Here is a 15,039-nt window from a genome sequence, read left to right on the forward strand (position 1 = left end):
CGCAAGCATTATATGCAGCTGGATGTAAGTCCGGGGGACATAAAGCAATAAGCACAAGAAGAATATTTAAATCAGAGTTATGTGTGCACAGAGTAACGAGCATTCTCCAAAGTATTATACCCCTCAAATTTACTCTAAATTATCGCTCTACTTGAATAGTTCTACATAGAATCTTCAGATGTAGGCTGCTTTTGGAACACTTCAGAAATAAACTGAAATCTCTGTTTTTGTGATTCGCATTAATTCAACATTTTTTCCTAAAGGCTCTTCCCCTTTACAATCGTAACTAGAGTTCTACACCTGGGTTTTTTCTCTTAAACCCAACCTCTGCATTTAAGGTACTTCATATGAACAATCAATATATCCTTGCTGCAATAATATTACGCAATATATAGCCCAATCTACATTTTCTCAATCTATGTATATCATCTTCTATTATATAAATCTCTCCTGCCTGTTTAAATGTATGTATGTATGTATGTATGTATGTATGTATGTATGTATGCATGTATGTATGTATGTATGTATGCCTCAAACTTTCGACAGAGGCGACATATTTTCACGAGATCGGTATCATTTTGAAGCTCGAGGTCTCGGATGACAATATCGAAAATTGGCTGAAAACATTACTTCCCTCATGCTCAAATGGGCAGTTTTATACGAAGCTCGATATTTTGGGGTCATTTTCGTAAGGCATCGTGTGGGTTGAATTGACTTTGCCAAATTTTAACGTTCCGAACTTTCGGTCGCATCATGGTGTAGCGGTAAGATTTTCTGTCACTTTTATTTTCGCCTGCCAACTACCGCTTTTCTTTTTTGCTCAACACCTACTTCCGAACACACGGGCAACGCCGGGCACCCAGGCCAGTTTACTATATACGTAAACACTCGCCTTTGCTACAGTCTTAAACAAATGTATTAATTTAAAAATTACATACCAAGTTGTTTTATAGTATTTTCAAGTTAAATTAAATTTTTACAATATTTTCTTGTTTATTAATCTGTTAGGTAATTTACTAGAATAGTTATTCAAATTTAGTAATGAAGTAAAAGAATGGAATTTTTACTTGTTAAAATAATTCGAAATATAAAAACGACTTTGCTTTAATTTATATTATTATTAATATACAATAATTTTTATCAGTTTGGAATAGTTTTTATCAGTTTGGAACTTAACAAAAAACAGTGTAAATAACCGTTTTGGTCAATTAACTTTCACTGATGCCGAAATATCTCTACGGGCATGTGAGCGAGAAAAAACGAAAGTGGAAACAGGGAGGAAAAGGTATGTAAAGTTGTCCGGGCACCACGATCAGATGGTATGCAGTTTCAGTCGCAAGAGATGCAAAAACTAGGAAAAAACTTCAACTTGCTTTTACTTTGTGACAGCGATATTTATTTCCTCGGTGTAACAGCTGTGATCTCACACAAGTTATCGTCTTCTTCACGTGATCTTGAACGTTATTTCGTTCCGTGCTCCACGTCTATCTTTTTTCATGTTATAGTCTTTTTTTTCTTTATCGGTGATGTCATTTCGCAAGCATTTACATACGCGCGTCTGCACTATGTTAGAAGGACACGAGGACCAACAACTGGCTTGATTTGTTATTTTAAGATTTTTCCAGGTGATCACTTTCCACCACATTAATTTCGAACACTAAAACCAACGCTACGTTACAGTTTATAACGCTGTTAGCAAATTAACTATTCACGTTTGCATTCACCGCCAATTGCAAACTTCACAATTAATAATAACTAGCAGTATCCGTGGAAATTCCACGGTAGTTGAAAACATCAACCCTCATGTCAGCAAACACCTCATCACATAAGCAAACAATTAATATGAGGCTGTCTTTCAATAGAATAATTTGTTTGAATCAGAAGGCGTTTTTTTTTCTTTCGACAAATATTACTTGAACTACTTGAGATTATTACACAAAATAGAACTACAGTGAAACATCTAGATGTTAATTTTATTAAAGTGACTTGTAAATCAGTAATAATTATGTTACTAGAAACATGTTACATTTTAACTGTTTGCATTTTTCATAGTGGTAAGAGAACGGGGCCAATTTGCAATACGATTCATTGATGGAATAAATCAGTAAGTAGTGGGATTGGTGGGATTTGGTTGAAGAATAAAAATGTAGGTTTATGGCATATTATATGCCAAAACATTAAATACAGTTTATAAAATAAATAAATAAATAAATAATAATAATAATAATAATAATAATAATAATAATAATAATAACAATAACAATAATAATAATAATAATAACAATTTCTGAAGAATTTTCATTTTTATTTAACAAAACACCTAAGAAAAAAAAAAGACTTGATTACATTTTCTTTCGAACAAAAGTATTCTGTTCCAACTATTTTATTTGGCACATCAAAGTTTACAACATTAAATACAAAAAATGTAGGCTTTAACATTACAAAAAGAGCAGAAGAGAAGCGTAAGCAATACTCTACCAATACCGGTGTCAGGTGAAAACTCAGAATTATATAAAAAATGTTCCGCTTACGAAACAGGACTCCCGGTTATAGTTTTAAATAAATAAGTTTAATACTTTACAGAAATATGTAAAACTTAATTTTTTTAATTTTTATTTTATCCTAATCACATAAGTCTTAAAACAAGGACAAAAAATAAAATATATAAAGAATCTTACTCTATTATTTAAAAAAAAGTTTTATTTAAAGAAATGTAAAAACTGAAAAAAAACTCATTGTTAAAACTAAAAATAATCATTAATTTTTAAATTAAAGTTTATTATTTCTTTATTGTTTCATGATAACACAAAAAGTGTAAAAAAAAAAACAATTTCCTTGAAACCAAACACCTCTACATGGTTTCGCATTCGCACGCGAAACAATAAAAAAAAAGAAGGAAAAATTATGTATTACATTATTATAAATTAAGCCATTTTGAAATAATATATTAAATATATTAACACGGTAAGTGTTAAAACTGTGATAGTTTTATGAAATGAAGTGTTTCTGTATAGTTTTCGTTTTCGTTTCGTGCCTTCGATATTTCGATCAGCGGTATCCATTTCCATTATTTTTAATTTGCGATCACATTGTAAGAAGTCGTAAATAATGTGTTTCCAAAAGTATTGTGACATCGTGAATATAAGATACATTCCTTTTGGTCCCCCGAAAAAAAGAAGGGTGGACCTGTAAATTCACCCTTGTCCGTTCATCCGTTTGTCTGTCCGCACTTTTCTCAATAACTACGCCTTGGGATTTTTTGAAAATTTGCACAAATATTAAACATGATATGAGTAAAAAAGTAACAGAACGGATTTTCCGGAGAAACTCTGGTTGCCCTCCTAGGGGTACCTTTCTGGTTAAAATGGTTAAAATTGACACTTTTGTGCTTATTTAAAAAAAATGGTGCCTTGGATTTTTATAAAACTTTCTGAAAAGTTGTAACTAAATGATTTCTATATAATTTTGTTTGTCTATACTTAACTCTTGGGTGTGCCCCAGGGGCTCTTTTAGGGCTAATAAAAACAGTCCATTTTTAGGACTATTTTACTATATTTGTCCAAAATTTTCTGTGTATGTCTATTTAGCAGTTTTACATAGTGCTGGACTCAAATTTAAACATGTTGAGGACTTGGGAACTTTTGGGGTTAAATGAGAGGGGGCAAATGATAGACTTAGTCATTTCTTTTATTTTTTTTGTATGGCGCAGAACTCAAATTTGCATATGTTAAGACCTAAAACTGCACCGTTTGTTCGTTTCCGCCAGGATTTGACGTCCCCTGGGGACTTCTAAGGCTAAATGGTGTGGGAGGGGACAAATGCTGAACTAAGTCATTTTTTTATGCCTCGTTCACTGTGCACTCACGGTGAACCTTGCATGCTTCACTTGTTTTTTGTTTTTTGTTTCTTACAACAACGCATAATGTACATCTCTCTCTCTCTCTCTCTCTCTCTCTCTCTCTCTCTCTCTCTCTCTATCTATCTATCTATCTATATATATATATATATATATATATATAAATATATATATATATATATATATATATATATATATATATATATAGCTTTACCCGACCATGCATTGTTGTGGCTCATTGTAGTTTAAAGAAAAAAAAGTAAAAGTGTACGTTTCTTTTAATCTAAAGACCCATCCTTGATTAGAGCACTGTCGTAAAATAATTTCATTTTCTGCTTAATTAGCGTTATGCGAAACCCTCGGTTTGTTTGTAAATAAACAAACAGGTCGAGCACTGCAAAAGCGATGGCCAGGTGTCTCTATAAATGAGTATTTAATAAGGCTGTTTACGATCACCGATCTCATGGGCCGAATATTAAAACTGCTGACTATCAACAAAATGGCTGTAGGTTCAGTCGTTGGCTAGAGATCGATGTTAGTTTAGCCGCACTAATAAGCTGTGATACAGCGAAACAGTCTTATATATGGATAATTATTTATGCATGTGTGTATGTGTGTATATTGTATATCATGTTTGTTGGTGTGTGTGTGTGTATCGACATACATCTGTGTTTACGGATATATAAGTATGTATACATAAAATAGGTTTACTGCATATGGATCACTGATCCATATTTAGTAACATTACATTTATAAATTAAATTTACCTAAGCCTAATATATCTATTCACTGAACTGCAAAGATATACAGTTGACGAAATGCTAGAAATTGCAGAGGTATTTATGTGTTGCATTTTGTATATATGCACACTTATATTTGTGAGTATTATATGCATACGCAAATGTGTGTATGTGGATAATGTCACGTGGATGTGCGTATTTATGTATATATGGGTAGAAGTGTCGATAAAGGTGTTGTTTGTATATGTCTATATGTACATTTCGCATATACAGACGTGTATATTAATGCATATATATATGCAGGTTAATGGATAAAACGTTCGCACGTTAATGGATAAAGTACGCCTTTATGTTTATAGATGTTGTGTCGGTGATTATGTCAAATTTTTTTGCGTGTGTTCCTATTATCTCAAAGTATCTTTACGATTATTTATGTTGTGTATAGATTTATTAGAGATAACCTAGGTCCAAAAGACCTTACATAAAGTGTCGATATGATATAAGGTGGAGTATCCGAAAAGATTTATAAATGTAAAGACGAAATAAATAAAAGATTGTCTCTAATTAAAATTTAAAATACATGTTCTAATACTGACCAACATACGCACATTTCTGCTCTTTTGTTTGTCCCCATCCTCCACGGATGCTGTCTCTTCGTATATCCATTTATTAAAAAAAAAGGACAATAACAAATACAAAACTCCAAAAAATTAAAACAACATATATACAGGGTGTCCACAAACATTATGTAGCCAGACTTTGTGGGCGACCCTGTATATATATATATATATATATATATATATATATGACAGCCCCTTTAAGAAATACGTTTCTTATCGTTGAGCACTTTCTGTTGAATAAAAGTCGGTCAATTTAGCTCTTATGCGTAGATCGTCGTATAACGATTTGATCACTGTCTGTCTGACGTAATGAACATTTAAATTAAAATGTTTAAAATTCAACGCTATTTCACACGATTAATGGTAGCCGAATGGATACGGCCTCCGCTAATCGAGCCAGAGATGTCTCGTGTCGCGGGGTTCGAATCGTTCGACTGGTAGTAATTGTGACACCCTGCACTGAAGAATCCCGAAAGGATGAAACACTAGTGTCTGTAGGTATTTAATTATCATAGTAAAAAAAAAAATAATTATATATATATATATATATATATGGATATATAGATATATATATATATATATATATATGTATGTATAGGGTGCCCACGAAGTCTGTCTACATAATCTACAGGATGCTTCCACAAAGTTCGGCTACATAATGTAGCCGGACTTTGAGGACATCCTGTATTATTACGACTTATCAGAAAATTAAACTCTAATCAAATTGATTCCATCATATCAGCTCAGTTACCTTATATAAAAACAGATCCACCTTTATTTGAAATAGTAAAGAGTCATATGGTGCATCATGGGTCTTGCTGTATATATATATATATATATATATATATATATATATATATAAATAGAGACAGAGAGAAATAGATAGATAGATAGATGTTTATATATATATATATATATATATATATATATATATATATATATATATTAGCAAAAGTACCCGTCGTTGACTGGGTTCAAAAACAGCCTACAGAAAATGGTCTTTGATTTATGAAAGTATAATAGATTATTAAAAGGAAGGGTTGTAAAGAGATAGCTTCGAAATTGGAGGTATCAAAACCAAAGCAAAATATAATGAAAGTAAAAATATAATAAATAAACCCCATAATTTATTATACCATACCTGTTCACACTGAAACACTTATCACAATATTCTGTGGATCTATATCAAAAAACCTTGTTAAACTTTGTGACATATTTCCATTCTATGGAGGTCAGGTGCGAACGAACACCCCATGATTGTATTATACCATATTTCTTCAAACGGAAACATAATTATCAAAGTATACTTACGCAGATAGATATGAAAAGTATTTATTAAAGTTTGTGCCTATTTCCATTATATGGAGGGCAGGCGCGAACGCAGACCCCACAATTTTATCATACCATCCGTATTTAAGTTAAAACATATTTATCAAAGTATTCTTATGTACCTATTTACTATGCCTCCCCACGGGACAGAGTTAGACACCAGGGTCGTTTTTTAACGTGGAGAAAAGGTACAAAAATAAAAATTGTCTCAGTCGTGAAGGATTTCTCCTCCACCGAAAGAGAACAAGAAATAGAAGTGCAGCATCTGAAGAACAGATACTACACTTTGATCATGTCCCGAGGGCCATGTGAGACTATTATTAAGTATTCTTATGTACATCTATATCAAAATATCTTGTAAACGTTTTTTTTTATTTTCAATTTTTTTATTTCCATACTTTGTGGACCAGGCGCGAACGCAGACCTCACAATTTTAATGAACCACCGTTCTGCCAGATCAAACATACCCATTCCTGTGTCTCGATACATCTTCTATCATTATATGTGATCAGTTTTTTTAAGATAGTCAACCATATAGGAGCCTGTTCGTGACCAGACACACACACATACATACACAGACATTCAACTTTATATATATATATATAAAACACACACATATATATGTACTTACATATCCTTGAACAGTATATAACAGCCAAAAATATTATTAAAATATTTAAACATATCGAAAATATTTTTGATATTTGAAATGATATTTGTTTGTTTTTTTTTTATTTATTTAGAAAAGTGTGCGTTATGTCATATTAATATGTACGCCATCGAAAAATATATGTCTTTAAATAAATTACTTTTGCAATAATCCCAGATGTTGTATATTACCAATTCAATATTATTATGTGTATATGTAAGAGGGTCGTGTGAACAATATCGCCACCTATTTTTTTTTTTTAATTCTTAAAAGCTATTAAAGAGCTAGGAAAGCAAGAGTGGTAGTTACCATTATATAAAATGCACATTTGACAGTTGTATTTGAGTGTCTGCAAGGCGCTTTGTCATACAAGGAGCCTTTCAAAAGTACCCCCTCTATTTCAAATTTTAAATTAATTGAAGAGCTTCAACGACGGGAGTTGTGCCATCATCATTGTTAATACCCTTTAACCAGGAATTCAATTATGCATCTCCGTTTCTGACGTACGTCAATGACAGGTGTCCTTTACTCAGACTCTCACTGTCAATATCTGCAACAGAGAGATTAAACTTTTAAGACACGAATGAATAAGTTCAGTCATCATAACAATGCAATTTGCAGTCTCTTCTGATCAATTCGGGAGATTGTTGGTTGTTTTTCGCGATTTTGTGATATTTCTCTTCTTTCTTCTAGCTTCCTGAGGGCTCTTAAGACAGAATTTATTTGTCCTTTGTTTACACACATTTTGGGACGTATTATTCGTATGATTAATTAAGTATTTAAATAGCTTTTTAAAATAGTCTTATGTACATAAAAGTAAGTTATCCATAGACATGCTTGTTTCGAAGTAGCACTTCTCTTCAGTATATATATATATATATATATATATATATATATATATATATATATATATATATATAATGTTAAGAGTCCACGTATGCTTCTAGGATAGTGATTTAAAGGTTATGAGGGTTTTTCTGAAGCATGAAAAACGATGTTACTTTTTGTATTTAATATTTTTATTGTTATTTTTTTATATTTCAAGCGTACCTCCGCTCTTGGTCACAAAAAAAGTATCGAAATGAAAAAGAAAACCGTTGAAAGAACTGGAGATGTGTAGCGTGGACAGCGTTCATTCCTAGCAATCGTGTTCGACAAAGTTCACGTGAATCATTGTAGCCGTCTGTGGAAGAAGATTGTGTTTTGTAATATTTTTTTTAATGTTGCAACGTAAAAGCGTTTAATTCAAACGGCAAAAATGAGACGCAATTGATTTCAATATGTATAATAGAATAGAAATGAAATTGTTAAACGGTAAAAATAATGTAATTATTAATTATGAATAGTAATAATAATAAAACTACTGAAGAGGGCAGAGTTAGAAACAATGTCGGTTTTTTTAATGGTGAGTAAATTCCGTCTCTCCCTCAATAAAGATGGGACGAACATAGATAAATAAATAAATAAATAATAATAATAATTCTGATTTCGTTTATGAACGTCTCGCTGGAAAGGGATGGGGTTCATTTCCAGACGATTTCCTTTAATCTCGGCTTCAAACCAGTAGCTTCAAAGATCAAGGGTTTTCCTAAGGATGTTGGTGGTACCTATAATTACAGAGGTTTGAAGCCCGCCTAAAACATCGGGGATTTGTAGTTTTTTCAATTGTTCATAATAATAATAATAATAATAATAATAATAATAATAATAATGATAATAATAAAATCAATAAAATCAATATTAGTTAAAAATTAAATGAGAATACAAATAGTCTCTGTCCTGAAGGAAAATTGTCTCAGTCCCGAAGGAATTCTCATACACAGACCGAGAATAACATCAGAGCAGGTACTTAAATGCATGTGCTTTTGGCTCGAAAGTCACTCTGCGTGTATTGATAATAATGACAATATTTATAAAATATTATTATTATTATTATTATTATTATTATTATTATTAATAATAATAATAATAATAATAATAATAATAATAATAATAATAATAATAATAATAATAATAATAATATTTAAACCATAGGCCAATAGTAGCTTTTACATAAAAAATATGTGCATAAGGATACAGGTATATATATATATATATATATATATATGCATGCACAATTAACGCCAATGCACAGTCAAATTCAACGACCAAATGTATATAATATATGCACCCCCATACATATAATGCATATATAAATAATAATATGCGTAAACAGATATGCACGCATGCACACATATATACGCATATATATATCCATACACATGTATATGCACACGATGATATGTACAGGTCCAGGCATGCATACGTGCACCCATATGCAATCATAAATTGGGGACTGATGAAAAACAGTAATAAAATAGAGTAAAACTAATTATTTCGAACTTGACCTCTTCTAACGGGCAAAAGCACAAAACAAATTCTAAATTTTCCCTTGGTCAAGATGTGTTACTAATTCAAAAGTTTATCGCAAGCAAATGAAACATGCCTTTTTCATGTACTTCACTTGAAGAATTGTCCAAAAGTTTCCAATAATTTTAAATCATAAATTATTTAGTTACCAACATAATGTGCTTAACCATGATGGCATTGAAATATAGTTAAAGTTTTCAAAGTATACCAATTTAAGAACCATGGGAACTTAAACGGCTGCAAAGCTGCTATTTCCCGCTTTCGACTTCTGCCATCAACAATTCCTAGGAGTGACTGTACTTCTTTTTTGTCTGATAAAAGTTTGATATATCTTGAACCTTTGAAAATATAACATCACAGTACGTTCCTGATACAGCACATGTTGGGTAATACATATTTTATAACTGAAAAATATTGACATTTTTCAATATTGTCATCATTCTATTAACCTTATTTTGTACCGAACGTTTTTTTTTTGTTTTTGTTTTTTCTACAGGACTGCATTGCCATAGTCTTCCAATGCAACATAACTGTTTTTATTGTTGTTACAATAATGTAAATTTGTAACCGGCAAAACTGACTACTTACTCACGCTTCCAACTATGTTGCGTTAGTTTCTTGATAACTTTTAAACATAGCATTGGCTCATAGAATATACGGGGAAACCAGACAGAATGTTTGTTTCCATCGGAGCATTGCACGACAGGTTGTTTCCTGCCAATAAAGCTAATATTGATTGCTTTCTTACTAGAAATAAAGTCCAACAGTTTTTGCACAAAATAAAATTCAAATGCGATACATGTACAGAAATTATTCAATCACTCTTGTGGATTTCTCTCTGAACTTTTTTTTGGAGGGGGGATAGAGACTAACTCCAAATTTGTTTCCTGTAGCGTTGTTATATGAAGGATAATAAACACGTGATGTGTACAAAATACATGCCTCGACGTGATAGAGAATTGACAACCGAGAAAATAAGTAAAGATTTGCCTGAGAGACATTTTCTTTTATAAACCTCTGTTATTATGACGATTATATATTCAATTCTCCGGGCGTATTTAAGTAAAATCGCACAGAAAACATGTTTCGGGTGCCTTATTAACCGACACACCGAATTATCATTCATATATATTCTAGAAAAAATATTTTTTTTAAATTACGATGTTGACATAGGAAAATATATTTTAACAATTCACAACATTTCGCAAAAGAAATTTTAAATGCTCAGAGAAAAAAAAACAGTGTACGCATATACTTCCCAAATATATGGTCTGTAAACGATAGATTTTACGTTACTGAATATTTTATTAGTATTCTTTATTCGAATTAGTTGGATTCTTTGGACTACTGTTCTCATCTTGAGTGTCATTTGGATAAAGTTTTGGTTGATGTAACCTCCGACCTTCTTCAGGTGTATCGTACTCGGGAATCTGCACGGAATTTCGAACGGATCCATTTATTTAATCCATGGGGGTAGATTGACCTCGTTCCGTTAATCATGAGTGGATAGATATCCGAAGTAAACTGGGGATGTATTTTCGGTCACCAAGATTGACCGTCTAACCTTCAGATAAATGTTAAATTAAACCTGATTGTTTTAAAGTGCTCTAAGCAGGTCGTCTCAGGTCATTGTGGGCGCTGTGACAATTACACTCAAGATGAGAACAGCAGTTTAAAAATACAAATGATACATCAGATGCCATAGATGGAACCATGAGAGATATACAACTCCAGGTTAGAAGAAAACTAAGATTTATTGCTAAATAACGGACGATCATAGATGCCTAAAATCTCTTAGATTATGACCTCAAGGTCGGATAAATTTGCATGTCATATGCAAAAGATATTTGATTAAACGAACCGATAAAACCGTAATAGGTACTATTACTCAAAGTCAGAGTAGGTATAAAAGTAATAGCAAAAGAAAAATAAATTTCAAAAAATATTTTCAAAAATGTGTAGAAACATATTGTATTAGAGCGGATATTAAAAGAAGCAATTCGTAAATTGGGCGAAGTTATAAGCTGTATATTGCAAATATTCATCAGTGTCCCAAACTGGATATATTTTTTAATTTACCAGTCTTGTATTTATAAGATTAGGATTAATCCATTTTACTAATAAAGTTTTGTATTTCCTTTATTAAGGTATTCTAGTTAATTTTAAACGATTCAAAAGCATCAGGATAACGAACAAATGCTTTATCTAACTGTTTAAATAGTTTAGTTTTCTCCCCACCTTGTTTTATCATCATTATTACTAAGCTAGAAACTGGTGGTATAAAATCTATTAATTTTAAAGTAACGCGAGCTATTCTCAAATATATATATATATATATATATATATATATATATATATATATACTAGCATGGGTGCCTGGCGTTACTCGGGTGTTTGGAGGTGTGTGTTGAGCAAAAAAAGTGTTAGTAGGAAGGCAGGCTCGAACCCGTACCGCAGAGGAAGAAAAGAACGGGGAAAAAACATGACGTCTTTGCTGTTACGACCACTTCCAAACCGGAAGTTGCGTATGTTTAAATTAAGGCTACACAATCGAAAAGAGGGGATTACTTTCGAAAATATCGGCGAAAAAAGCGACCCCTTTCTGTAGAAAAGTGCCCAGTTGAGGGTGAAGAAATTAACGTTTTTAGCCAATTTTTCGTTGTCGTCTGAAGGGTCGATCTTCAAAACGATACTGATCTTGTGAAAATCCGTCGCCTCTGTCGAAAGTTTTAGGCGCAGGCATGCAAACATACATACATAGATTTATATATTTGTAGCTCAAATTTTCGACCCAAACCGATTAAAAAGCTTGCCCTATAACTGAATACCCTTTAAACTTTCAAATGTTTAGACAAAAAATTGTCTGCGTAATTTGGTAGAGACCGCAGAGGTCAATATTTTTTAAATTTGACCCCTATTATGACGCCTTAAAATTTATTATTTTGGGCTCAAATCAAGTTGAAAATTTAGATCCATGTCCAAGGAACCTATATCCAAAATTTCAAGCGCTTAGACCCAGAATTGGCGGAGGAGTTCGGTAGAGTTCTCAAAGGTCAAATCGTTAAACTTTGACCCCTTAACAGCGAAATTTCTAGCCGAAAAGGGGTTACAAAGATTTTTCCAAATCTCAGTACACTGTATATCAAATTTTGAGTATGTAGACTTAAAATTGACAGAGCTATTGTGTAGGGAATTGTACACAGACAGTCACAAAGACACTTTCACTTATATATATATATATATATATATATATATATATATATATATATATATATATAATACGCCACTGAACCAAATTACGTTGTTAAAACCGTTTAAACTGTACTTCTAATTTCTGATCAATTGAATATCAATCATAATATATGGTTATACAAAGAGACAATGCACAATTATTATTATAAGATATGTGTATAAATGTTTCAAATTCTTAGTGATTTGGGGCAGGTCATGTTGAAAATTGCTGCATCTATGCATGGTAACGTCATGACTGACGTGCTTTTTGAATATTCTCTTTCTCTTTTCAGGAAAATTTCGGAAAAGTTTTAGAGCCTGTTGCGAGTGCTGTCTTTCGAAATGGAACTCGCAGAATGAACCAGGTAACTATGCCTCGTTAGAGAAGGCTTATATATATATATATATATATATATATATATATATATATATATATATATATATATATATATAGTGCTTCTATGGCGTACATTTATGAAAATATTGTTGTTGTTTATTCATTTTGCAAATTAACCCTTCTATTTTATGAATATAATAAATCAAATGTTCAATCCTTTCTGTGAGTTATCTCCCTTTGCATCCACTGAATAATGTAAACATAATAATGTACAACTTATGTTTATCGTTTCATTTTACTTCCGTCGACCTTTTCAAAAATCGAGGCTCTCCGATCCTGGTGTTAACATTTTGTCTCTATATGAGATATATATATATATATATATATGTATATATATATATATATATATATATATATATATATATATATATTTGAATATTTCATTAAAGTTCCTTTACGTCTAAAATATTGAATTAATAAGGAAATTGAATACATTAATTTTCCTCTTCCGAATTGACAAGTTTAAATTTACAAGTTAAAATTATTATAGGGCATTTTTTGTAGTTTATTGGTATTCCATAACAATAACACATCTAGTCTGGTGGACTACCCAGCTTTATATAAGGAATATCACTTGAAGAAGATGCACCATTCTTTTGTATAAGCGTCTGTGGGTTAGCCATACCGAGAAGATATTATTTGAGCTGCGAATACTATTTGAGTTGGGATATTTATTCAGGGTTTTTATGTACGGGAAAGTATCCTCATGCCAGGTTGTTCTAAAAACAATTGGTACAGAAATAACTTAGACACTCGAGGACAGTGTCTAGCAGGTATTCAAGTTTCTCGTGTGGCATTCAACTTCTCCCCAGTAGGCATCTAAGTTTATGAGTAAGCATTCAGATTATCTCTCTGTTGTATTTTATGGAAACAATTTTGTGTATTTAGAGTTGGCGATTATTTGCATATTTGAGAGGAAAAGGTACGTGTGACATTTTTGTTGAGTATTCAATACATGATTCATGTAACGATTAAATCTTAACTTTTTATGTATTTCAGTAAAATAAAATGAATGAAACTTTTTATGTTTCCCGATAGATAAGATATTATTTGGATTATTCGGACTACTGTTCTCATCCGGGACGTTATTTTTACATCCATGCATCGTGACTGATGTCAATATAGACCATTTTAAGTTCCCGTTGTTGAACTGAAATTTTTTTATGACAAACTAACGAACATATATGTATTTTTGAGCAGAACATTTTATTTTATCTGTACGGTATATTGTTGTTGTTCTTTCAGCTATCATAATTTGTTTATAATTATCTTCCTAGTATCTCTTGTACTAAGGATTAGTCGTTCAACATTTATAAAATTTTGACTGTGGAATAGGTATAGCCTAGTACTTTATCTGTTGCGGCAATTCTCGGGGCATTTGATATACTTAAATATTCTTCCCGATCAGGAATGAACGAAACGAGAATAATTTAAGACCAATGATTAATACATAATAAATTGGTTGTTCGAAATGTCGTACGAATCGCTGAGATCAATACTAAGATTTACGTGTTCAATAAAACACACCTTTGGTCGGTCGAAAATTTTGAGAATAAGATTTAACTTAAAAAAATATTAACAAAAGGAAATAATACAAATTTTAGATATTTGCAAAAAAAAAAATGTCATCTTGTGTAATTTGGAGTTATTTTTGCTCCCAGCATGCTTAGAGCTAAACGAGACATTTAACGAAAAATCTGTCTCGATCAGTTTTCTGCATTCGGGATGGTTTAACTTTATGTCCTATTTTGTGAAAAAAATGAATGAATAAATTTGGAGAAAGCTTAGAAGTGTAACACTATACATGA

General features: G+C 31.6%; 1 protein-coding gene across 3 annotated transcripts in view; it reads left to right on the forward strand.

Moving 5' to 3' along the window:
- LOC145254595 (orexin receptor type 2-like) overlaps positions 1-15,039 on the forward strand; it is a 774,875-nt gene that overhangs the window by 614,088 nt on the left and 145,748 nt on the right. For all 3 annotated transcript variants that reach the window (XM_080113217.1, XM_080113206.1, XM_080113211.1), the window contains exon 6: positions 13,128-13,199. In XM_080113217.1, coding sequence (XP_079969343.1) covers positions 13,128-13,199 — 72 coding nt within the window. The remainder of the gene's footprint in view (positions 1-13,127; positions 13,200-15,039) is intronic.

The sequence above is a fragment of the Euprymna scolopes genome, chromosome 3 (assembly GCF_053919585.1).
Source record: "Euprymna scolopes isolate OS-2025 chromosome 3, ASM5391958v1, whole genome shotgun sequence".
In the NCBI taxonomy this organism is placed as follows: domain Eukaryota; kingdom Metazoa; phylum Mollusca; class Cephalopoda; order Sepiida; family Sepiolidae; genus Euprymna; species Euprymna scolopes.